This window comes from Calliopsis andreniformis, chromosome 6 (assembly GCF_051401765.1).
Source record: "Calliopsis andreniformis isolate RMS-2024a chromosome 6, iyCalAndr_principal, whole genome shotgun sequence".
Classification (NCBI taxonomy): Eukaryota; Metazoa; Arthropoda; class Insecta; order Hymenoptera; family Andrenidae; genus Calliopsis; species Calliopsis andreniformis.
This window is the reverse complement of record NC_135067.1, coordinates 9,262,412-9,285,830: the sequence shown is the minus strand read 5'-3', so window position 1 is coordinate 9,285,830 and position 23,419 is coordinate 9,262,412. Positions and strand designations below refer to the sequence as shown.

Sequence of the window (23,419 nt, the reverse complement as noted above, 5' to 3'; positions counted from 1 at the left end):
TACAATCTCTTACATAATCAGTACATGTTAATGTAAAATATCGTCTCCTGTTGCAAAATCGGTAATATCGCGCAAATTTAAAACGCAGGGGACAGGAATCTTAATTTGTCTACGACTTTTGCTTTCTTTTTCATTTAATTACCATCTCATGTATCTATTCGAGTTTCACTTTTCTTTTTTTTTAATCAGTGTAAAAGTGCTTTTTTCTTAAAGGTATTCTTGATTAAATTGATTCGGTATAATAATGTATGAACATTCGAAGACATTCACGCGGATTGGGAAATTCCAATATCGAGCCTAACACTTTCATTTTTTTTTTTTCTTATATTTTTTACGGGACATTAAATATTTCCCATTTCTTGTAAATAATTCACCGAGAAAACAATTCGAATTCCTTTCACTAGACACGAATTACATTACAAAACATTCTTCACATGCCAACGAGCATTACACGCAAAGCACCGAACACGCTTTATGATTAAGTTGATTCATACAAAATGCCGTTTTCAAAATCCGTTCTTCAAATAAATCAATCTATGAATTTATTTTTTTACAAGAGTCCAAAATAAAAAATTTACAAAAACAATGTTTTCTAATATATCCGACTAAAGCAAAGGACATTTTATACGCATCCACATAATATTTATTAATTTACTGCATAACGCAAACAAAAAAAGAACGAAGTATTCACCAGCGACACTTGCTGTGACGATAAAATTTAAAAACTTCATAATTTCGATTCGGTGAACATAATTTCGATTGAATGTCGCATATCCTTTACACCACTAAATCACAAGTGCACAAATTGATTGTATCGTTTCTAATACAATAAACTCTGATGAAATTCTTGGCGTATTCGTTCAACAAGCGTTTATGGAGCATTACACACTCGTACGAATGGAACGAAAATGCCATCGATTGCACGCATGAGATCAAGGTTTATTGCATACATTTACTCCTAATCTTAATTACACATTCACATATATATCATTGTATAAAGTTTTAAATATACATATGGATGACGAGACGACGTTCCAACGCTTTTAATTAGACAATATTATTCACCTAAATTAGTATGGAAGTTTTAAGGGTAAAAAGGTAGTCTAGACACATTTTCCTATGCTCGTGACAAGTCCACAAAGATCACATTTTGCCAAACGAAATGATACAATTGATGAATGGCAGGTGAATCTCTGTACACCCTAATATCTCATAATAAATTGATTATTCGTACATTCCGCTAGTCCTTGCTTGGATAAAACTGTTTCCATTTTTTCAAATGGGGATACATAACACTACAGAGATCGTATATGTTTCACAATACGAGGTAGGAGAGAGCCTCGAGCAGTTCCTTCTGTTTTTCTTTCTTTTCTTGGAGATATATTTTTCGGTGATCACATTTTGTATATTGCTTTATATTCTATCCAACATAAACATAAAACTTCCTGTTGCAATGGTGCATTTGCTAACTTCTTGCTTCATTCAACATTGAATACTATGTATTCAATTGTTGATGATACATCCATTTTATTATTTTATTATTAGTCGCATGTGATTTCTGTACGCATCTAGGTTTAAGAGAAAGGTAAATTCCATTAGTGCAGTCTTTTGGTATGTAACATTAAATAGTAATGCGAGATACATCGGTGCAAGAGATCCATGTTTCCAGAAGTTGTTCACTTCCTTCCTCTTTTACATTACTATGGATACACATGTATTACATAATAGCTCATACATTAACTGACTGTAAAGAAAGCGTTTAAATGTCACCTATAATTGCATTTTCTTGTGACGTAGTGAATTGTTTAACACAAATGGTATTTTGTACTATATTGTTTCATATGAATAATAATGTATATTGTTGTTTTTACATTTTATCCAAAATGAGATCTTCAAAACAATGGATCTGCAATTTTGTTTTAGTCAAACGTGCAAATCGATCGATTAAAGATTTGTTAAAAATGATACATTTGATGATAAATTTTATAATTTAAGAGTATAACACGTACATAAATAGGAATTTAAAATCTTGAAATTAATAACATGATTATACAAGTAACAAAGTGATTAAATAATTTCAATATAACATAGTATCTAAATTTTTTTAAATTGGAATATCTCTTTTAATTTGGGAATGCGTTTTCTCTCTTTTTTTTAAACGATTTTAACAAGAATTCTGAAATTTAGATATGATTTAAAGTATTGAATTTTAACTGATTATTATTGAGACAACTTACAACAGAGTAAGAATGCTTCATAATAATATTTTCAATACTGATTTGGTACTCAAGCAACAATAGGTGTCATTTCCACGTTTTAATTATTACTAATGCCACTGAAAAAATCATCTGGAACAACACACGCTTTTATAATATTATCAAACAAGATTTCTTCATCAATTCGTATAAGTATTCGATGCAAAATTTTGCATATTACTCCCTTAAAGATTATTTTCTAAAATAAATAAAATTGCGTTAATTCATTACAACTATAACATAAAGATATTAAACTGTTTCAACCCAATTGCATTACCAGTTGGGACATTTTGATAAACATAGGATATGCATAGAAATCATTTGGTATAGTTACGACGTTTGGAAATATTGTTAGTTAATAATTCTTAATAACATAAATATTACTACGAACAATGGAGTATAGAAGGCATACAAAACTAGAGTGTAGATGAACAAACGTTTCTACTATACATCACACTGGATGGATCGTACAGCAAGGCAGTTTGTGTACTGTGAGGTTTATTACTTGATATGCGATGCGCACACAAATAACTAACAAAGTTAGCTGTTGTACTGAGATAAGTCAGATACTAATGCTTATGATTTCAATATGAAATAATACACACGCTAGAATAAAAATGTGCATAGTCATTTGATGTTTTCCCCATTAAGTTCTATCCAAGTAATGATAAATTGGCGTTCGAGTTGCATGTACGTGCAACTCGTTAAGGCTTGAACATGTCTTTGACTCATTCCAAATCTGAGCAAATTTGTTAATGCTTCAAAAAAGTCCTTGCAAACACATAAGTGTTAAGAAGAACGTGAAAGTTCTTCAAAGTGTTTTAGCTTTTTCAAGTAAATCATTAATAAATTTCTGAAACATATAAACAATTCATGTTAGTAACAGTTACTAGTTTATATATAAAAATTACTTCTGGAGAAACATGGATGAACCACACTGAAGCTAAATATTAATTTACTTCCGAAACTTTATGTTTTTAAGTAGAATATTCTGAATGATTAAATTAGTCACAAGATATTAACTTCTAGAGAAGGAAATATTATTGCAATACTAGACCAACAATTAGTTATTCATTGGAAAGGTTGTTACAGGTATATAATAAAACATATATATATATATATATATATATATATTATTACTTACATTTATATCATGTGGCGATTTTTTTGTATCAACCAGTAATTCCTGTAAAAATACACATTTTAAATTATTAAACTTTCTAATCACCTTTAAAAATTACACTTGTATGGCAAATAGTTACATACTTGCAAAAATCTTCGTCTATGATCATCGCTATCCATGTCAAGAAGTTCATCAATATCAATTTCAACTTCTCGATTTTTTCCACTATCATTCTGTAAATTAAAAATAATGAATCCATCAAATGTTTTACAGGGATGACAAGTTTTAACATATGAAGAAAGAAATTTGAAACAACAAATAAAAAGAAGCCAAAGAAAATGTGATTTCCAACTTACAACTGGTTCATATAATTTTTCTAGCTCATCAAATAACCACATCTCAACTGCAAGTCTTTTGCGAATTAGAGACATCTGATGGGATCCATATTTAGCTGTCAAGAATTTCTCACGGCGTTCTTTTACTTCTCCTTTTTCAGTAAATGCTACATGCAGATTTGCTCTAGCTGGACTGCGTTCTGCCGTAAGTACACCACCACCTTCCATTATAAAACTACCTAATAATTTAAAATAATAAAAAATCAAAATTATGAATGGCATTATTTTCTAAAATATTTACAAGAGATTCTACAAAGAGACTATGAACAAAGAATTTATACATTAACATTTTTTAACATATTGCAGACAAATTCTGAGATATCTCATACACTGATTCTACTCATTGATATATTAATCTTCATATGTAAGATCCATAGCTCTTAAGTTACCCAAAGCTTTAAAAAATGATTATTCAAATTTTTATTTACATTTTTATTAAAGAAAGTAGATAGTTACAGAAATGATTGATAAAGTATATACAATCTGCAATATGTTAGATATTTATCTAATCTTTTAAATCCTTGGAAGTGAATCATCATATATTATGTACAATATAGATTTTGAATAAGGAATGTTATTAGATACACAATTAATAAAGTAATTAAAAAAAAAACTTAAGGAAATAGGATAGGGAAAGAAGGAAAACATAACAGAAATGCATAGCCTTGTATAGAAATTATATATGTATCTACATATCTTTATTATCCCACAGAATAATCTCACAAACGTATTTTACAAAAAAATAGTGGCATAAATTTAAAGTATACTTTAATACTAATTCATGTCATCAACTAAGAAGAATTCCATTAAGAAAACAGAAGTACTAAGAAATACAAAAATTCCGAACATTCCGCGGTTGCAAAATAATTCTTTCAAGGTTTTGCAACAAATTGTTATCTAATACAAACATGATTTGACGTAAATCGTGAGTCACAGAATATATTCTTCTCTTACCCAGCGTGGTTACATCTATCAAAGTGGAATTAATTAATTTAAAAGCGATCGACTCGAACAAAAACAGTTCCGTGTTCCGTGATCATTGACAAATCATGCCAAAGTAATCGAGATAAGAATTACCGCAAGTAAACTCGTTGCAAGTACCGTTTCCTTCTTTAATGATGTGAAAAGTCACAGCGTGCTCAGATAAACAATAGACCCTGAATTTCTTTTTCGTAATTAACGCTATTGAATGCAAATGTAACCTCGGCGAAACACGACGCTCTGGTTGTAGAAACACTCAACGAGTATCAAAATAAGATTCCTACGAAGGTTCTGATAAAGAGTGACCCGCCTAATCGGAACGAAATAAAAAATGGGCCAATAGTCGCGTAACTAAAGCAAAACGAGCAAACAAATTCACGCTTGATGTTTTCAATAAAAGATTAGGGGACTCGCCGTCATCGTCGAGCGTATAAACAAAGACAGAGTCTACGATAATCTATAACTCTTCTATGAAACTTGCAAATCCAGTTGAAAATGATAGTTTTAACGCGCGTTTTTACGATCGCTTAATGTTACTTACTCTCACTGCTTCTATTTCAGAATTTATACTATAATCGAACCGTAACACAGTATCGTAATGCCAGAATCCATACGAATAATAAACTTTCTTGAACATAGCCAAGTATTATGGCATTTTTTCACTAGCCATGAAGACAACAGAATACGTAAAATGTTCCTAGTTTGTGACGAATAATACTGCAAGGTGAATAGGGATATTGTAATAGAGAAATTGATGTCTTATAGCATTGCAATCGAATAGATATCGATACGGAGAAACATCAAGTCACATTTCATGTTCAAAAAAGTTAAAATTCTTAGAGAATTTGTATAATGCATATTGCTCGAATTCAGATTTCACAAAATTGGAGGCTTTGACACCATAATGAATATTGTGACAAAATTTTATAAATATTTGACAAGGCATACAAATAATTATAGGTATAAAAATTCGTGAAAACTAATTATTTATTAGATAATTTAATCTTGACTTGCATCAACATTTTCTGTCTGTAGACCTTTGAAAGTAGCAACTGGTATGTACGTAACTAAAGTGTACAATTTGTTTGCAGAATCTTCATCGTCGTTTCTCCTTCTGCTCAATCGTACACGAATCCTGAATGGTACATTCCTGGAAAACAATATTTGGTCACATAAACAGTATTACATTTCCAAAGTGTTAAAAATGAAACAATATATGTTTACCTAATTCCCTTAGACCAAAGTTGTTTGTTAAGACGTGTGTCAATCCTCACGTCTGGAGTGCCCATTTGTTTCTCTGCGAATTTACGGATTTCTTTAATCGCTCGTGGCGCACGTTTCTTAAATCCAACTCCATGAAGACGTTTGTGAAGGTTCACTGTGTATTCACGAGTGACCACCTCGTTGATAGCGCTCTTCCCCTTTTTCTCTGTAGACTTTTTTGCTACCATTTTGTGCTGAAAATAGAATTGTAACAATCTTACTGTCACGACGTGACATAACCAATCATAAACAGAAATTGCAAAGTGAATCTCAGAAATAGTAAAACAGTCTTAAGTTACAGTTCAAACGTGAAATATATAAAAGAATTATAACAATTTATCGTTATTATAAACTAGAATATCACATCCAATTCATTCGACTCAAATTAGTTGGCAGGTTGAACAGTAAACAAAACAATGATTAACTTGCACGCAATTGTTATGGGAACATATAATGTTTTTAGGCGATAATATTGAACTTGGATTATTGTACAATTATTGATTAATATAATTGTACCAAAAGTTATTTATTCCTATCGAGTCACAGCTGGATGTTTCACGATTTTATTTTACGTGAAATTAACATTACCTCCTCGACGAATGGCTCGAAGTAAAAGAACTAGTGTTCCCGAAATTTCACTACTCTAGTGTTCCTAAACTAATCGAAATTGCTCGCTATTATGTTGGTGGAACTTTGTTACTAAATATATATATATTATGTTTATTAACATTAACATATTTCAATTATTATTTCAGTATTAAATAAAATACTTCCTAAGTAAATAAAAATATTTTATTGCATGTATTAAATTAAATTATACTAAAATTACAAGTAGATGCTTTCTTCAATTCATACAAAATATCTACATTTTTGGCGGCTACAAATTAAAACGCAATAATAAAATAAAAAAATAATATTAATGTGATATTTAAAGCATACACTCATAAATTTTAATAGAATATATCTTTATAAACAAAGTTTAAAATATGGAACACAAAAAAGGAAAGTTGGATGTTTACTTCATACAATTCTATTAATAAAAAATATTATATTAAACATTTTCCTCTTCTTTTTTCTATGCTAAGTATTTTGTTACTAGATAATTGCGTTGTTGACTACAGCAATAATTTTTAACGACGAAGGTATCGTAACTAGGTATAATATATGACATAAGAAAGATCGCGCCACGATAGCTTCGAGGACGCTTGCAATGGTGGAAAATGGAGTCTATTAACCTGTGATGTTGATACGTTTGTTTTTAATCACTAAAAAGCTTTTCATGGAATTAAAATGGCTGGTAAAGTGTGGAATTCAGAGATATGGAAATCATGGGATAAACATGGAAAAAATGATTTGTAAGTGATTAACGTGTTAGCGTCCGAAGTGAATTCGATTAAATATTGAATTGATACTCTGCATACTCTGTGCAATTGATGGTTGCAACTTATATCTCCTGTTTCTCGCTCTTCTGAAGAGTTAATTGTCCATTAACGACTGTTTGCAGCCTCAAGTTAATCAAGCACAAATTTAAGGAAGGCAACACTACAGGTAAATTTTTCTAATTTTTCGTCAGTTTATCTAGCCAGCTTGGATATTATGTACATTTACGTTTCTTAGTCGCACGTGTCTCGTATTTGTAATATTCTCATTTTTCACAATATTAATCATAATAAACATGATTTTTAGCTTGCTCATTATAAATGCTATACATGAAAATATTAAATGTTTGCAATATAAATTATTAGAGTATTCGTTGAAACTTGTTATTGGATATTGTACATCAATTATTAGATTTAAAATTTTTTAAATATAGATTTATTTATGTGTCAAGAAAGCATTAGATTCATGAAATAAATGTTTCTGAACTACATTCTATACTTTGACTTGTGTATTTCAAATTTGTTTACTTAACACAATTCAAAAATTATATATATTTTCAATTTCAATTTTTTATTGTATAGTTGTCATGTTTAAAGCCTTGCGTAATGTATAAAAATACTTTAATATCAAAAATGAACAGTTAAAATTTATCTTTGTTTCATATTTTATTTCTTTTTTAAATAAAAAATAGGTGCATGTGAAATGTAAACATAATAGAAAAAAGTAAGAAGATTGTAATACATTAAAAGTTTATGTGGTTATGTATGTTCTTTACTTATAGAATGGAGACGAGGATTATACGAATTAATATCGAATGGAATCCATGGGAACATAAAAAAGGACAATGTAGTTCAGACATTAGGTGAACTGACGGTAAGATTACTGAAATTGAATAGTAAAAATATTTATTGTATTTAAATTTCTTAATATTTATTATTAATAAAATATCTTACATGTCATTTCAGAATATTGATGGGGCAATACCATCTGCAATAGTAGATATATTTACACTAATAGATGCAGAAGCACATAACGAAGAAAGGAATAACTTCTATTATATTGTAAAAGAATCAGAAAAGGTATCATTTTATAAAATAAAAATAAATAAGATTGAAATATTCAGCATTCATAAAAGGTCAAAAATTAAAATGGCATGATTTATGTCATTTACTTTTTGTACAGTTTCTAACAGATAGGATACTGAAGGAACGTTTAGAAATTGATACATTGCAAGATGTAGGAACGTTAAAGAACAAAAATTTCCAAACCAAATTCATTAAAGTGAAAACAAAATTGTAGTATGTATTAATTTTCATTATAATGATTTAATATCAAACGGTAATTTTCAATAACATAGAACTTATGCAACATTTATCTTTTTTATAGCTATAAACAACGGAAGTTTAATTTATTTAGAGAAGAAAGCGAAGGTTATTCTAAACTTATAGTGGAATTGAATCAGGAACGTCCAGCGAGTGAAGTAGCGTCAATATTGGAAATTGTTAAATCTCTTATTGGTATGTGCATAAAATCACATTTTATTTAACTCTAGTTTGTTATAAATTTCATAAAATTATTGATATTATATCTGACGTTATATATTTATATATCATTTTTATAGGATATTTCAATCTAGACCCTAACAGAGTACTTGACATTTTATTAGAAACATTTGAAAATCGACCTCAAGACGATGCACTTTTTATTCCTTTAATTCGTTCGTATATGAGTGATCAGCAGGTACTCTGCGAAGTTTTAGGATTTAAATATTGTTCCACTGTCAATGCCACTCCATTTTCATTACAAAAAGTTACCGCGCTTATGTTGCAACACGGCGTTATTAAGTTGGATGATATATTGCCATGGTTAGTGCCAGATGATAGAACTATTATCAAAGAACATGAGCAGGCAATGAAACAAGCAAAGGAGTATGTCCGTAAATTAAGTGTAATTTCCACTAAAGATAAGGAAGAAATACAGGAAGAGAAAGAAAATCCACAGGTATATGAATTTATAATGGTATTTTAATTAATGTTAATATTGATAAAGCTTCTATTTTTGTAATCATTATTTTAAAAGGATAAGTATTCGATCAATCAAAAGTTCGGGCTGTGTGAAGCACTGTTAGAAATAGGAGCTTGGGAAGTCGCGCAAAACTTGTTCAATCGTTTACCAGAACACAGTCTCACTGACCAACGTCCTATTGCATTAGCACTGTGTAAAATGATTCAATCTCTTATTGAACCAGTTTACCGCAAGTAAGCTTATTTTTTTTTTAATTTTATTTATGGTTCATTACAAAAATAAAATATGTACTTTGATATTATATTGTATTTTAGACATTGTATCATATCGCCAAAATTACAAGGCAGAAAGGTACCTCCATTAAAGAGCGCCCTTGCACCAAAGCCAATTGAGAATCTCGATGAGATACACGATCAGCTATTGCCAATGCTCATTGTTCTTGGTCCCAATTTGCATCATGATCCTGTTTTAATGTACAAAATTATGAGAATATGCCATGCAGTTATAAAGAATTGCCCATTAGATTCTAACAAGCAGCCGATTGACAAAAATAATAACTTGTATTACGATGTTTTAACTATTCTCGATGTGGCATTGTTACCCTCGTTATCTTTTATGGATTGCAACTGCTGTGTTGCAGAAGAATTATGGAACATTTTAAAATACTACCCATATCAAAATAGATATTGTCTGTATGCCCGTTGGAAAAACGATACTCCTTTGCAGCATGCTGCTCTTCTACGAAAGAGAGCAGATGCACAGAAAAAGATCAAATCAATCATGAAAAGAGTAAGCAAGGAAACTATTAAACCTATAGGAAGGTCAATCGGTAAATTGACTCACTCCTCACCTGGTGTATTGTTTGATTATGTTCTTATACAAATTCAGTTGTACGATAATCTCATAGGTATGTACATCATTTTATAGAAATTATATCTTACTAGACTGCGGATCTTTATACGTATGTAGTAAATTTCAATATACTTTATAGTATTTGGAAGGTGAAACAAATCTCTAATTGTATTTATGAAAATAGGAATTTGCATAAACATCCGCAGTCTACATTTCACATGTTTTTAATGTTCTGAGAAAAAATACTATTACAAAAATATAGTTCTAGCTTTTTAATTTTTCCATACATTTCAGGACCCGTTGTAGATTCCTTAAAATACTTGACAAACATTTCATATGATGTACTTGGTTACTGTCTTGTGGAAGCATTAGCTGGTGCTGATAGAGACAGATTTAAGCATGATGGCACCAGCATATCTCTTTGGCTCCAATCTCTCGCTTCATTTTGTGGAGCTATATTCAAAAAATATAATATTGAACTTACTGGTTTGTTGCAGTATGTAGCAAACCAACTCAAAGCACAAAAAAGGTACATTATATGATACTCACTCCTTTCTTAATGTGTGTGATTAAACATATAGTAATATTTCTAATTGCAATTATATATTTTATAAACATCTTTATTTCACTGATAAGTATAGCATAGTTTCTTAAACGGATGGACGTACAGTGATAAAATAATATTTCTCGTTCTTTAAACAGCTTTACAAAAAAGATTCTGCGTTTTTCTTTTGATTTGCTAAACACAGAATGCAGAAAGGAAAAATTAAAATTAGTACAAGTAGTGGTAATTTTAGTGTAAATTACTAATGATTTATTCTGTATACTTTTTAAAAGCAGAAATAGGAAATTAGTATTTCAAGTATAAACACTATTTATTCTAATGCACAAAGAAAATTATGTATAATATCACTTCTTATAGTTTTAAATATTTCTATGGTTCACTTAGATAAATAATGCATTTTTAGAGAAAACTTGTCAATTCATTGCCTTTGAATACACGCAATAATATTCGTAATAAGTATCTTAATGAATGTGCTTGCAATCAAACATTGATACAATATAACAGTAGATATGTATACATGGTAAAAATGATATACAGATATAATTTACTCTCTCGAAATTCAAAAGAAATAATATTCACAAATATATGAAACATTTGGTTACACTGTTGATACATGTACTATGAAGACTTTTTAATTGCAGTGAACATACATATCATTCTGCTGTAATCATTCATAAATTGGAAACATCTATTATTGAATAGAATAAAGCTTACAAACTTTTCATTGCAAAGGAAACTTATCAGTGAAATTTTAGAGTTATGTGTGGCAATATACAATTTCCTCTTTGTTCTTTTTAAACACATTTCAATTACTATACATTCCAACAAATATTGAATATATTTTTGTTCTTCACTAAACTGTTTAAAATTCAACGAAGATTGATATAAATATTCAACAAGATGGATAACATTTTGTGGATTTTTTTGCATTTCTGGATTATTGAATTTATTATAATGATTGCATATTTCTCCACAATGTGAATTTAACATTTTGAGATAATCACCTGATTGATGCAAAAGTGTTGATTAACACTGTGCAAGTAATAACTAAGTCACTAGCAGGACGAGCGCATCTAAAACTAGATCTTATATTCTAAATAAAGTATGAAGTAGAAAAAACAGTGGAATTTACAATGTTTCATATGCAAATTTTGAAAATGAAATTCTAAACTGTGAGAAATATTGCCACCAATGCAATAAAGACCTAGAAGGATAAGGTAAATGAGAAACACTTATTATAATAATCGTAGTGAGGGTATATTGTAAAGTTACTAAAACGTTTTGAATTATATTTTCCTTTTTAGGTAAAAAGTTTGTAAAAAGCGCCTTTGCGAATAAAAGGCACAAAACAGTTCAAAGGAAAAAGAAATAAAGTTAGAAATGATAAAAATTAGTTGAGTGTATGAATCTCTGCAATAAAAAGTATTAAGATAAGAAGACTGCAATTTTACGTGTATAGAAATCATACATTTTAAAGATAATATCATGATTATGATATGTCTTTTTGTCATTTTTATAGGAAAGGGGGTTTAACATGAATCTTACTAAGATAGGTTTTAGTATAAGCACAAGTGAAGAGAATTAGAGACATTATTAGATATTTGAAATATTAGTCCTTTCACTCACGAATTATTCGATTAAAAAAAAAATTGAACACGAGAAAGGTGAACTTCAGGAAAGCATATGAAAATAACAACTTTTTATTTATCTCTATTTTCAGCTTAGATTTATTAATATTGAAAGAAATAGTACAAAAAATGGCAGGTATCGAAGCTGCAGAAGAAATGACTTCAGATCAGTTAGATGCTATGGCAGGCGGGGATTTATTAAAAAATGAGGTAATTGCACAAATTTACTAACTTTACAATTGTTTATATATTTATTACTACTTCTTCTCTACATATATTTACACACATTATCAGGCTGGTTACTTCAGTCAAGTACGTAATACAAAGAAGTCGTCTCAGCGATTAAAAGAAGCACTTGCTGAACATGATCTTGCTGTGGCTCTGTGTCTTTTGATGGCACAGCAAAAGCACTGTGTTGTGTATAGAGAGACAGACAAGTCTCATCTGAAGCTTGTTGGTAAGAAATTTGACTTAAAGATTTTTTATTTCTTGTTTTACAAGAAAATTCATGGAACTGTCATTTTTAAATTGTAGGAAAATTGTATGATCAATGCCAAGATACATTGGTTCAATTTGGAACTTTCTTGGGATCTACAATGACAGTAGACGAATATGTGGACAGACTTCCTTCCATACACTCTATGCTCCAGGACAATCACATACATTCTGATGTTGCATTTTTCCTTGCAAGACCAATGTTCGCACACGCCATTAATGTAACTGTCATTTCTATTCCTTAATCTTCTTAAATTTTTAATGCTAAATAAATTTAATTCTATTCTTTAAAGGGTCAAACTAAATATGCCTTATAAATATGGCTTTCAGATGAAATACGATGCCCTGCGTAAAGCTGATCCAAATTACAAGAAAATGTCTACTACTATGAAACAACAGAAATATATAGAAGCTGCACAAGCGGTCATGGCGCCCGTCGCTCAATCTGTTAGACCTTTACATCCTCTGAAAGTATGGGAAGATATTTCTCCGCAATTCTTGGTGACATTTTGGTCTTTGTCCATGTATGATTTGTATGTTCCTGTTGAGAGTTATCAAAGGGAAATTAATAAGTTAAAGCAACTAGCAGCGCAAAGCGCTGATTCCAAAGATGTGGTACGCTAATTAAATTTTGTACAAAAAAATGGTTAGATACAAATAATTCTAAACATGTTTATCTTTTTAGAATGTTAGTAAAGGGAAGAAAGAACAAGAAAGATATACTACATTAATTGAGAAACTACAGGATGAAAAGAGAAAACAAGAGGAACATGTTGAAAAAGTGTTTGCATATCTGAGGTAAAATTTAATGAAATAGCAATGCAAATAAGTACTATAATATATTTTTGGAAAAGTTAATTTTATTACTAATATTTTTTAGACAAGAGAAGGATACATGGTTTTTATCACGAAGTGCAAAATCGGCGAAAAATGAAACAATAACACAATTCCTGCAATTATGTTTATTTCCTCGATGTACGTTTACAACTGTGGATGCCATGTATTGCGCCAAGTTTGTTCACACTATACATTCATTAAAGACTGCAAACTTTTCGACACTTCTTTGCTACGACAGAGTAAGCATAAAACAGAAAAAAAGTTATCACGAATTTATATAATATAACATTTATTGGTACATGTTTAATTTTATAGCTTTTCTGTGATATAACATATTCTGTTACCTCGTGCACCGAAAACGAAGCAAATCGTTATGGAAGATTTTTATGCGCTATGCTAGAAACAGTAATGAGGTGGCATTCTGAAAAGGCCATATTTGATAAGGTATTTTGGTGAAGTGATTTTATTTTACTTTAAATTTCCAAAACTGTTACATGTTATTTTTATTTTAGGAGTGTAGCAATTATCCAGGATTTGTAACAAAGTTTCGAGTTAGCAACCAATTTTCTGAAGCGAATGATATGGTAGGATTTGAAAATTACAGACACGTATGTCACAAATGGCATTATAAGATCACAAAGGTATTATTGAATTAGTATTATAATTTAATAAGCTGAATTTACAATACTAAAATCACGTTCATTTCGTAGGCTATCGTAGTTTGTTTGGACTCCAAGGACTATGTACAAATAAGAAATTCCTTAATAATATTAATAAAGATATTGCCACATTTTCCTGTGCTGGCTAAATTGTCTCAAATTCTCGAGCGTAAGGTAGAAAAAGTGAGAGAGGAAGAACGTGGACAGCGACAAGATTTACATGTTCTAGCTACATCATACAGTGGCCAATTGAAAGCCAAAACTCCAAATATGATTCGCGAAGCAGACTTTCATCATGTAGGAGATAAGGTTTGTGATAGAATTTGTTTTATTCAGTTAATCTTATGTGTCTCATAGGGGGAAAAAAAAAACAATAAAACAAATTGAATATTTTTTATGTAGGCTGGAAAAACACAAGATACACCAAATAGTGATCCATCAGAAAAGGTAAACGATGGAATATCGAGTAAAGAAATTACTAATGGCGACAGTCGAATAGAGAAAGATACTAAAGATCAACGAGAAAAACGAAGTGCATCGAATCAATTGCATCAGTAAGCCTTACAGAATTATTTTAGCTTTGTTTTGATAATAACTTACAAAAAATTACGTCATGTTTTTCTATCTCACTACAGCGAAAGCTCTGAAAAAATCAGAAAGAAAGAAGAAAATAAAGAAAGTTCAGAAGGAAAGGAGAAGCACATAAAAAAGGAAGAAATTAAAGAAGAAGACTCGATTGAAAAGAAAGATCGAAAATACTATAAAGTAATTAAACGTTTAATACAAATTAGTATGTAGCATTTGAAAAATGTATAACTGATGTTATTCACTTAATTCCAGGAAGAACATTACTACAGCAGTGGAGTAGACAATTTAGATCGAGATCTTTCTAGCGTATCTAATAGTAGTGCTAGTTCTGGACCAACACAAGATGGATCTGACAGAGGTTTGCATTGGCATATTATATAAAACTTAACATTTTTATAGTAGTTTAAGAAACGTTAAAAATATAACAGTGGCATATATACGTATTATAATAATATCTAATTTCAGATGCCAAAAGAAGAAAAGTTGAAACCGTACAAAAGGTGGGAATCACATTCGTATTCTGTTAATCTTTCTTTGTACATGTTATTGTGATTTAATTTATTTTTGTTAACAGGAAGGAAGACGAGCTGAGGGCAATATGGATAAAAAGGAACGTTCTAGTAAGGGCAAAATAAGGGATGAACAAAAGGAGCTTCGCAGGGACAAGAAAGTAGGACGTAAAAGGGTGAGTTTCATCAAGTAAAATAATTTTAAAAAATTCAATAACTTCAATATTAAATATATAAATATTTCGTAATATTCTTACAGGATAGAGTCGATGAATCAGCCGTTGCAACTGAACAGAAAAGAAGAAAAGACGACGAAAGGGGTAAACATTTTTTCTTTTTTTAATTCCTACAAATTAGTTTCCCAATCTTGTACTTTTGCTTGAAAATAATGAAACATGTTTCTAGCAAAAGGAACACATCAGAATGGCGATATTCCAGAACACAGAGAAAAACACCACTACAACAAGGTTAGTAGTTTTAATTGAATCTTTTATTTGGTCTGAGGATAATTAATATACCACATACATCGCGAAATATTTTCAAAAATTTTTTTTATGACTTATGTAACAGTCATACATCTATTCTTTCTAAATGATATTTTAATAAGTATTGAGTAGGTCATTAGTTGTCCTCCCCGTAATTGTCAAACATAAATATTTAGATTACTTGCTCGTAAAAGAAGTAGTGTGTTATAAAATTCTTACGGATTAAAGAAAAAGAGACGCATATAACATCCTCTTTCAATAAAAATAATACAACATATTGCACAATGACGCATTACACTTGATAAATATCCCGTAACATTACAGTTTTGCATTTATCCCAACATTCTGCCATAAATTAACTTTTAATCATTTTTCTAACACTATTCCTTGACCCCTTAGTTGATAAAGACGTCCGCTTCGAGTACATTGAAAAGACGAAATGGGAGACAATAGCAAAGACCAGAAAAACTAGGTGATACTATCAAGTACCCAAACGCCAATTGCAGGAAAGCGTAGCATTCAGAGGATTCATATGAGAATATATTTTCAGGAAAAATCGCCCTACACAAAGGAACGTACTCATGAACGGGAAGGCCGCGAGAGCAGAGATAAACAATATCCTTTTCTATATAGTTTTGACTACCGATGACTGTTATTTAATTGCTATAAAATTATCGTAATTAAGAAAGATAAAATATAATCCTTAACTACGAAATACTAGGAGGAGTTCGGACCCCAAACGAAGATGATGTACAACAATGGAAAAAATTTGACTTAACATTTTATATAACTACGTTTGGTGTTGCATGTAATTAAGGTAGAATTCGAATAATAAAGAAGAAAAAATAGCGATTAATTTGTATATTATATTAACGTCCAATTTTATAAAATAAACTAGGTGACAAAAGCTCTTTGGTATACATTCAATTCAGTCTCAAATTTGTAAATACAACTGAGATTTTATATAATTTATAAATATTAAAAATTAGTGATTACAATAAAAACACCATTGTGAAATTCATTGTGATTTGATTATAATTATTATTCCTAATTTCCTCTAAAAATCGAGGAAATAATTATAATTTCATTTCTATTAAACTACTGTATCTATTTTATAAATACAATAAAGATTATACTTGTACATATTTTCTTAATTGTTCTTACTGATAAATTACTATGAAAGTAATATTATGGTGAATCATTAATAAAATTGTAATAATATTGATCTGCTTTCAGGCTTTCTTCCTCCAGACGCTTGAGCCTTATTTTTGCATCTTGGAGTATGTCTTCTGTTGAACTACTTTCACTGACAATTGTATTTGCATTCACAGTTTGTGTTGGTACTTCTAGACTGGTAGGCCTCAATGAACGTATTCCTTCTATTTGTCGAGATAACTGAAGAGCACGCTGCGTTATCTGCTCTATCTTTAATTGTTGATCTTTTATAAGGGTATTTAATTCTTCCTTCTCTTCCGTAAGAACCTTGACCTTGTTTTCTTCTAATGTATTATTTACAAAGTCTGTTTGTACTTCTATATTTCTTAAATTATGATTAGTAGGTACTTCTTCTGATGCAAGTCTTTTCTCCACCTTGTTCTGTTCTTGTACCTTTTTAAGGTCTTCCTCCAACTTTTTATAATTATTTTGCTCTCTCTGTAATCTGCATAAACATAATAATCAAATTAATCAAAATAGAATAGAAATAAGTACATATATATTTACCTATTTTCTTCTTGTAATAATAATCTTTTTTTCATTGTTAATTCCATTTCCCTCTGTAAAATTTTCTGTTCACACTTTTGCTTCTTTTCCTTTAATTGCTTTTCTTTTAGGCTCATTAAATGAATGACATCCTAAAAAAATAAAATCATATATTTCTATCTATAACTTAGTTCAAAATATTTAAATAGAAGAATGTAGTTATTTCAGTACCTGAACTTCTTTTAATTTCACATTCAGCGTATCCAACTGCTGTTCAACAAGCACTGCTTGTTCTTTCAACATCATTTCTCTCTCTCGTAGCTTATCATTGACTATTTGTTTGTGTAGAGATATTTTTCTCTTCATACCATTTAATTTCTCTATATATGAATTACAAGATTGCCAAGAAAATTCAGTTTGTGTAGATTCATTTTGTAGAGATACCTTTTCTTTTATGGGTACACTATTGTGTATGTTATAGGAAAACATAGTTATGCATTTTAGTATACATAAAAGGAGAGGCATATCATTCTCATTATATTGTGATATAACATATTGCCCTTTAGCATCATGAGGATTAATACCTAATGTTTCCAATGCATGTGTTATATAATCACTTTGCAATTTTTCTTTACTATTCTTCTCATTCCCATTGGATGTCTGAACTGTCTTATTAGAAAAATTTATTAACAATGGAGCTTCGCTGGCAAATACAGACAATGTATAAGCATAGTTATGGTTAAATAAATATTCTGCTATCAATAGATCGTACACATACTGTTTCGCTGATTTAGGACCACTGCTTTTCAAAACAAGATCCTTACTTTTCAATGCATTTATTAAATTTTGACGGAGATGTGTTCTTATATTTGATATCACTCCAGAATTTTCGAACCTTTAAATCACATAACATATTTATTATAAAAATATTTAGATACTTTTATTCAAATTTTCTAAAGATTCTTTTACAATGGTGATACATATAAAATATTCTTTAATGTAAATTCTGTTGTTCTCAAAACTTGAAACTTAACCTTACGTTTGTTTTTAATCTAACTAGTACATTTCACACAGTCATACTTACCATTTATACATAGACGAGTAATATTCTTGATCCATATCACATTAAATAATTTGAAGTAATTGATGAATAAAAATACAGTTTATGTAAATAATTGAGATACTTTCTACACAACAGATTAGTTGTGTACACACAAAATTTAAATCTCGCGTTGTATTGATGTATTTAACGTTATATATCGATATCACAGAATGAATAATAAGATAGACCTACCACCTTATGGACATTCGTTGCCAACCGTTTACTTTACCGACAGAAATTTTTAAAATCTGCTTCTTCATAAATAATCTATAATAAAATTTAAATAAAGTACAGAGTTCGTTGCATAAATGAATTATTTATAAGTATTTACTTATTTACTTCTATGATAAAACCAATGAGAAAGATACATATGTAGAAGATTGCTTTTTGTACATATAAATATATCAATTTATTTGTATAATTTTACAAAAATTTGTTTTTATGTACATTATTTAAACGAGTTTGTATAATTTAAATACACAATTGCTGTTAACACACAGAATTGTCTTAAAGTACTCATTTCAACTTATTCTAAGAAACACAAAAGATGGTTCTAAAAATACAAATTTTTATACCAAAATATTGAAATATAAAAGAAACATAGAAAATTGTTACATTTCGATAAACTGTAGAAAATATAATTTTAATAAAATTTTTTGAAACCACACATGCATCTCTTCGATCACAAATGCGAGAAGAAATCAAATAAATTTGGATATATATTGCTAACTGTGAGCATTACTTCTTAGTTTCTATAATACTGAACAAAATTAATCTTACAACAATATAATTTAACAATCTCTACCAAATATTTGAAAACAAGACGAATACTCTTCATTCTATAAAAAAAGAAAAACAAAACTTTACAAGTTATACATGCACGATTAGATTTAAGATACTTTGGTTTTCTTCGTATCTGTTTTTTTGTGTTTAGCTCGTTTATTTGCTGGGACCGATTTTATTTCTTCCGAAAATTCATATTTTGCTGCTAACCGCTGTCTTATAATCAAACCTTGGATTAGTCTTTTCCAATTTCCATAGACCCTTTTTTCTCGCTTTTCTTTTGCTCGTTTAACTGCCTCAACTTGCTCCGCTTCCCACGCCTCGCGCAAAGTGTCCTCGTATTCGGAACAAACAACGTAACCCTCGAGAGCAGGTACCGCGCCCATGCATCCGAAATTAAAACCCACAACGGCCGGAGCGCAGTCTATATTGAGCTTTCGAGCGATTCGGTTCAATCCTGGAACTATATATTATCGTGTTATTATTAGTGGAAACACATTGAAAATATAATATTCCTGTCTCTTATTTTTTACATACTCGACTGATACAATTCTCAGTATTGAAACTTTCGTGTGTAAACCGTGTCCGTTTAGAAGAAATTTCTCAATGTTTTCCAAACATTACAGTTAACTTTATCAGGAGGTTAAATGGCTCAGTGATATTAGTGGTTGCAGTTGTGGTGATTCACCACAGATTCATTGTGGTGAGTAAGTGTACTTTACTCATGTTCTAATTTATTGTTCACCAATTAAAAGTCTTTTTTAATTGGTTTTTAATTAAACAAGACTTCTAATTGATCAACTGGCAATTAAAAGAAAATATTTGAAGAACACATTAGAATCTTCTTCATTATGTACAAAACTGAACAAGTGTTCATCTGCTCTAAAGATCTACAATTGTAGTCAAGTATGTCATTTAACCCCCTAATGAAGCTAGCTATAACGCTTGCAAAATGATGGAAAATTTCTTCCAAAAGGACACAACTTATATCCAAAATCTTAATGGTGAAATCTGTTCCTCAAATTTCGGACTTGACTGATATTTGGAAGATACTTACGATTTATATGAACAGTGCCTTTTGGAAGCATGCACTGTTTGAACAAATCTACATTTCCATACTCATTGCGTGGAACAATACCATCTTTAGCTTCTGGTGGTTCATAATCCATGGTTTGCCATTCACCAAACACTTCTAGTGCGGAGTCTTTGATCTTCATTCCCGATAGCTGAACCAATTTAAAGTATTAACACGGTATTCAACGTGTTGGTAAATATGTATTTATAAATGAAAACATCAAAATATTATTACCTTATCATATTTTGGGCGAGCCTTAACTATCTTATAAGGTTCTTGATTTGGTTTCACAACTTTGGCTTTTTTCAGCCACGTTTCTCTCGAACAACACGTGTGTACGCAATGACGAGAGTAAATGGCTTCGCCTGTAGGAAGGTGACCCAATGGTACGCAATCTGGAGGATACAATGCTTCAAATTTAAGTAAATGCCTTGCAATTACATATAGGGGATGTCCTTTGCATTCTCCAATTGTTTTAGGTAATGGTTGTTCCAAATCCCTGTAATTTAAATGAGTTTAATGGTATAGAAATGAGTTTCTGGTAAATAAAATTTGATTGAAGATATACTTTTGCAAAAGCATCTCATCTTCAGCTCTGGAAATAGCTGTGTTTTTCTCTTTCCAATATGATAGTGTTTCTAGCCACCATTTCTCATCAATACGTTGCTTACGTGTGACTGTCAGCCAGTTTGAACAATAGCGTCTAGTCACATCCTTTATTAAACTTTCTGAATTCCAAGCTACTACGTATAACACAGGCTTTTTTGCTTTTTTCTATAATAGAGTACAACTATTATTACCATACAGAATGGCATAAATTTGGAAATACAATGTAAAGTATCTCTCAAACCACTCACATACACTTCGTTTACACAATGAATCTTTTCATCCATCACACTAGCACAGATCCAACTTTCCTCTGATTCTAGATAAACTTCTGCCCAAATATCTTGTGACTTGTTCAATTTATTTGGTTCCTCATCTTCACTGTCAGAAGACAATAATTTTCTATTATATTTCTTCTTGCTTTTAGAACTCTGTGCTTCTTCTTCATTTGTATTTGACTTCTTTTTTATTACACGTTGTGGTTTAGGGTGAAATTCTGCCTCTGAATCTGTAGAATCTTCCTCTATGTAATACTTTGATTTTGTATCATCACTTTTTGAACTGTCTGTAGGTTTTTCAGTTTTAGTATCTGTAGAATTAGTTTTAACTTTACGAGATCTTAGCTGTCTTAAACCGGATAGATTGTTTGTTTCCTTTACTGTCTTATCTATTATTTTATCAGTGCTTTTTGAACTTGAATCACCAGGTTCAGAGTTCTTGTTAGTATCTAATTTACTCTTTTTTGCTTTGCTTTGTGACTTTAACTGTAAGATTTCAGCAGCTCTTTTTTTAGCTTCTATATTAGCATTCTTTTTTGCCTCTGGACTATTCTGAATGATAGTTTTATCAGAAGTTTCTTTCTTAGTTGACTTTGAAGTATTTTTTCTTTTAGATCCACTAGATTTACTTTTCGACTTATCTGATTCTTTTTTATCAATTTTAAAGAAAGGATTATCACTTAAAGCTTTATGAGGTGGACAAAGTGATACAACTAACCGGCAGTTCAAACCAAGAGCTCTCAATGTAGCAATATATAACAATACCAATTCTCTATAATCAGAAACTTCCTTCTCCTGTATTACTTTTAATAAAGTTTCCTTATCTATACGTTTCATGCCATTACTTTCAACCGTTTTGAATGTAAATATATTTTTAAACCATTTTGTAAATTTTTCTAAATAAGTAAGATCAATTCTATCTTTCGGATAATTACTGGTTGACAATAAAGATAGTGAAGTAGCCATTACTTCAGGTTCATTTCCCTCCCTGTTCAAATAAAATCCATATGCAAGCCAACAAAGTAAACCTACTTTCTCAATTAATATTTGATTAGCTCTCAATCGTCTCCGTATAAGTGCTTTCAAATCTTGACTGCCCTTTTTCTTTCTATTTAACGTTAAACTTGTACCAGGCAAAGTAATCTTAATGCCTTCCTTAGGAATACTGTATTCTTCTGTAGTAGCTTCCTCATTTTCTTCCTCATTTTCTTCATCTTTTACTTCTTCTTTAAGATTCTTTCTACTAGGTGGATTCGCATGATTTTCTCCCTGAAGTAAAAGTTCGTTTATTTCATTAGATATAGCGGTACGTATTGTTTCCTTTTTTGGCTCTGACTCCTTTTTTCTCCCCTTTTGCGACGTAGTCGCGACTGATTGTTCTTCTTCAACATTTCCATTACTTTGTTCAAACTTCTGTGAATTTTCTAAGTTTTGCAAAACTTGAGTAAATAATTCAATATTACTCGTTTGGGTGACATCCTCCAGGTCTTCATCGCTACTTTCATTCTCCGTGTCACTCTCAATCCGCGCATTTTTAACCTTCGGTTTTTTCTCCGCGAAAAAGCTAGAATTCAAATTGATTTTCTCTGGATCAACCAGAAATTCGTTACTACTGTCAGAACTATCATCTTCCGACAAACCGCTCATCTCTCTACTTTTGTAACGACGTAATTTCTTATAACTATGTATAGTTTAGCTGGTTGCATGGTTGCCACTACAGTCTCATGCATTCTCGGTTGATTCTCGATTTCTTGCCAAAAATCGTGATCAAATGTGAATAAGCTTCTATTCCAATTCATGAACCTAGTGTCACAATTTTTGAAGGTTTTCAACG

The 23,419-nt window shown here is 30.4% G+C and overlaps 5 protein-coding genes across 10 annotated transcripts; 1 reads left to right on the top strand and 4 right to left on the bottom strand.

The window, feature by feature from the left end:
- Positions 1-15: 15 nt before the first annotated feature.
- On the bottom strand, positions 16-5,354 carry LOC143181156 (protein phosphatase 1 regulatory subunit 14B). 2 transcript variants are annotated; one of them, XM_076381428.1, is made up of 5 exons: positions 5,296-5,354; positions 3,735-3,952; positions 3,522-3,611; positions 3,400-3,441; positions 16-1,568 (listed from the first exon to the last, which is right to left on the bottom strand). In XM_076381428.1, exons 2-5 carry the CDS (start codon positions 3,939-3,941, stop codon positions 1,542-1,544), a joined length of 366 nt encoding a protein of 121 aa, XP_076237543.1. In that variant the 5' UTR covers positions 3,942-3,952; positions 5,296-5,354; the 3' UTR covers positions 16-1,541. The 2 variants fall into 2 exon arrangements, with proteins under 2 accessions (XP_076237543.1, XP_076237542.1); XM_076381427.1 differs by lacking the exon at positions 16-1,568 and adding an exon at positions 2,116-3,108.
- Positions 5,355-5,723: 369 nt separating this feature from the next.
- On the bottom strand, positions 5,724-6,649 carry Rpl31 (ribosomal protein L31). 2 transcript variants are annotated; one of them, XM_076381429.1, is made up of 3 exons: positions 6,606-6,649; positions 5,979-6,211; positions 5,724-5,904 (listed from the first exon to the last, which is right to left on the bottom strand). In XM_076381429.1, exons 2-3 carry the CDS (start codon positions 6,203-6,205, stop codon positions 5,754-5,756), a joined length of 378 nt encoding a protein of 125 aa, XP_076237544.1. In that variant the 5' UTR covers positions 6,206-6,211; positions 6,606-6,649; the 3' UTR covers positions 5,724-5,753. The 2 variants fall into 2 exon arrangements, with proteins under 2 accessions (XP_076237544.1, XP_076237545.1); XM_076381430.1 differs by having other exon boundaries at positions 6,534-6,613.
- Positions 6,650-7,246: 597 nt separating this feature from the next.
- On the top strand, positions 7,247-16,892 carry Tho2 (THO complex subunit 2-like protein). 4 transcript variants are annotated; one of them, XR_013002164.1, is made up of 29 exons: positions 7,247-7,372; positions 7,522-7,565; positions 8,179-8,270; positions 8,363-8,476; positions 8,580-8,695; positions 8,784-8,914; positions 9,019-9,398; positions 9,477-9,655; positions 9,737-10,329; positions 10,569-10,803; positions 12,560-12,677; positions 12,762-12,924; positions 13,002-13,183; positions 13,293-13,577; positions 13,648-13,760; positions 13,843-14,038; positions 14,115-14,243; positions 14,312-14,440; positions 14,510-14,767; positions 14,861-15,012; positions 15,094-15,223; positions 15,299-15,404; positions 15,512-15,546; positions 15,621-15,731; positions 15,815-15,875; positions 15,961-16,022; positions 16,440-16,512; positions 16,591-16,655; positions 16,759-16,892. XR_013002164.1 is itself a non-coding variant. In XM_076380581.1 (28 exons), the coding sequence occupies exons 1-28, from the start codon at positions 7,308-7,310 to the stop codon at positions 16,787-16,789; spliced, it is 4,275 nt and encodes a 1,424-aa protein (XP_076236696.1). In that variant the 5' UTR covers positions 7,247-7,307; the 3' UTR covers positions 16,790-16,892. The 4 variants fall into 4 exon arrangements, 3 of the variants coding, with proteins under 3 accessions (XP_076236696.1, XP_076236694.1, XP_076236697.1); XM_076380581.1 differs by lacking the exon at positions 16,440-16,512; XM_076380579.1 differs by lacking the exon at positions 16,440-16,512 and having other exon boundaries at positions 16,756-16,892.
- Positions 16,893-17,018: 126 nt separating this feature from the next.
- On the bottom strand, positions 17,019-18,860 carry LOC143180062 (uncharacterized). Its single transcript, XM_076379588.1, has 4 exons — positions 18,826-18,860; positions 17,973-18,636; positions 17,763-17,893; positions 17,019-17,700 (listed from the first exon to the last, which is right to left on the bottom strand). The coding sequence occupies exons 1-4, from the start codon at positions 18,858-18,860 to the stop codon at positions 17,229-17,231; spliced, it is 1,302 nt and encodes a 433-aa protein (XP_076235703.1). The 3' UTR covers positions 17,019-17,228.
- Positions 18,861-19,257: 397 nt separating this feature from the next.
- Positions 19,258-23,232, bottom strand: Xpc (DNA repair protein complementing XP-C cells homolog). Its single transcript, XM_076380871.1, has 5 exons — positions 21,559-23,232; positions 21,270-21,475; positions 20,936-21,200; positions 20,684-20,852; positions 19,258-20,089 (listed from the first exon to the last, which is right to left on the bottom strand). Exons 1-5 carry the CDS (start codon positions 23,230-23,232, stop codon positions 19,734-19,736), a joined length of 2,670 nt encoding a protein of 889 aa, XP_076236986.1. The 3' UTR covers positions 19,258-19,733.
- Positions 23,233-23,419: the final 187 nt, after the last annotated feature.

Excerpts from the sequence above, each read along its gene's own strand:
- LOC143181156 (XM_076381427.1), bottom strand. The coding sequence starts at position 3,941 with ATGGAAGGTGGTGGTGTACTTACGGCAGAACGCAGTCCAGCTAGAGCA. Across the intron at positions 3,612-3,734 it reads AAAAATTATATGAACCAGTT|AATGATAGTGGAAAAAATCG; the intron begins GTAAGTTGGAAA and ends TTTAATTTACAG. Across the intron at positions 3,442-3,521 it reads ATAGACGAAGATTTTTGCAA|GAATTACTGGTTGATACAAA; the intron begins GTATGTAACTAT and ends GTATTTTTACAG.
- Rpl31 (XM_076381429.1), bottom strand. The coding sequence starts at position 6,205 with ATGGTAGCAAAAAAGTCTACAGAGAAAAAGGGGAAGAGCGCTATCAAC. Across the intron at positions 5,905-5,978 it reads CTTTGGTCTAAGGGAATTAG|GAATGTACCATTCAGGATTC; the intron begins GTAAACATATAT and ends ATTGTTTTCCAG.
- Tho2 (XM_076380579.1), top strand. The coding sequence starts at position 7,308 with ATGGCTGGTAAAGTGTGGAATTCAGAGATATGGAAATCATGGGATAAA. Across the intron at positions 9,399-9,476 it reads AAGAGAAAGAAAATCCACAG|GATAAGTATTCGATCAATCA; the intron begins GTATATGAATTT and ends TTATTTTAAAAG. Across the intron at positions 14,441-14,509 it reads GGCATTATAAGATCACAAAG|GCTATCGTAGTTTGTTTGGA; the intron begins GTATTATTGAAT and ends TTCATTTCGTAG.
- LOC143180062 (XM_076379588.1), bottom strand. The coding sequence starts at position 18,860 with ATGGATCAAGAATATTACTCGTCTATGTATAAATG. Across the intron at positions 18,637-18,825 it reads TACTCGTCTATGTATAAATG|GTTCGAAAATTCTGGAGTGA; the intron begins GTAAGTATGACT and ends TGTGATTTAAAG. Across the intron at positions 17,701-17,762 it reads TTATTACAAGAAGAAAATAG|ATTACAGAGAGAGCAAAATA; the intron begins GTAAATATATAT and ends ATGTTTATGCAG.
- Xpc (XM_076380871.1), bottom strand. The coding sequence starts at position 23,232 with ATGAGCGGTTTGTCGGAAGATGATAGTTCTGACAGTAGTAACGAATTT. Across the intron at positions 20,853-20,935 it reads CTCGCCCAAAATATGATAAG|CTATCGGGAATGAAGATCAA; the intron begins GTAATAATATTT and ends AAATTGGTTCAG. Across the intron at positions 20,090-20,683 it reads AGGCACTGTTCATATAAATC|TTCCAGGATTGAACCGAATC; the intron begins GTAAGTATCTTC and ends GATAATATATAG.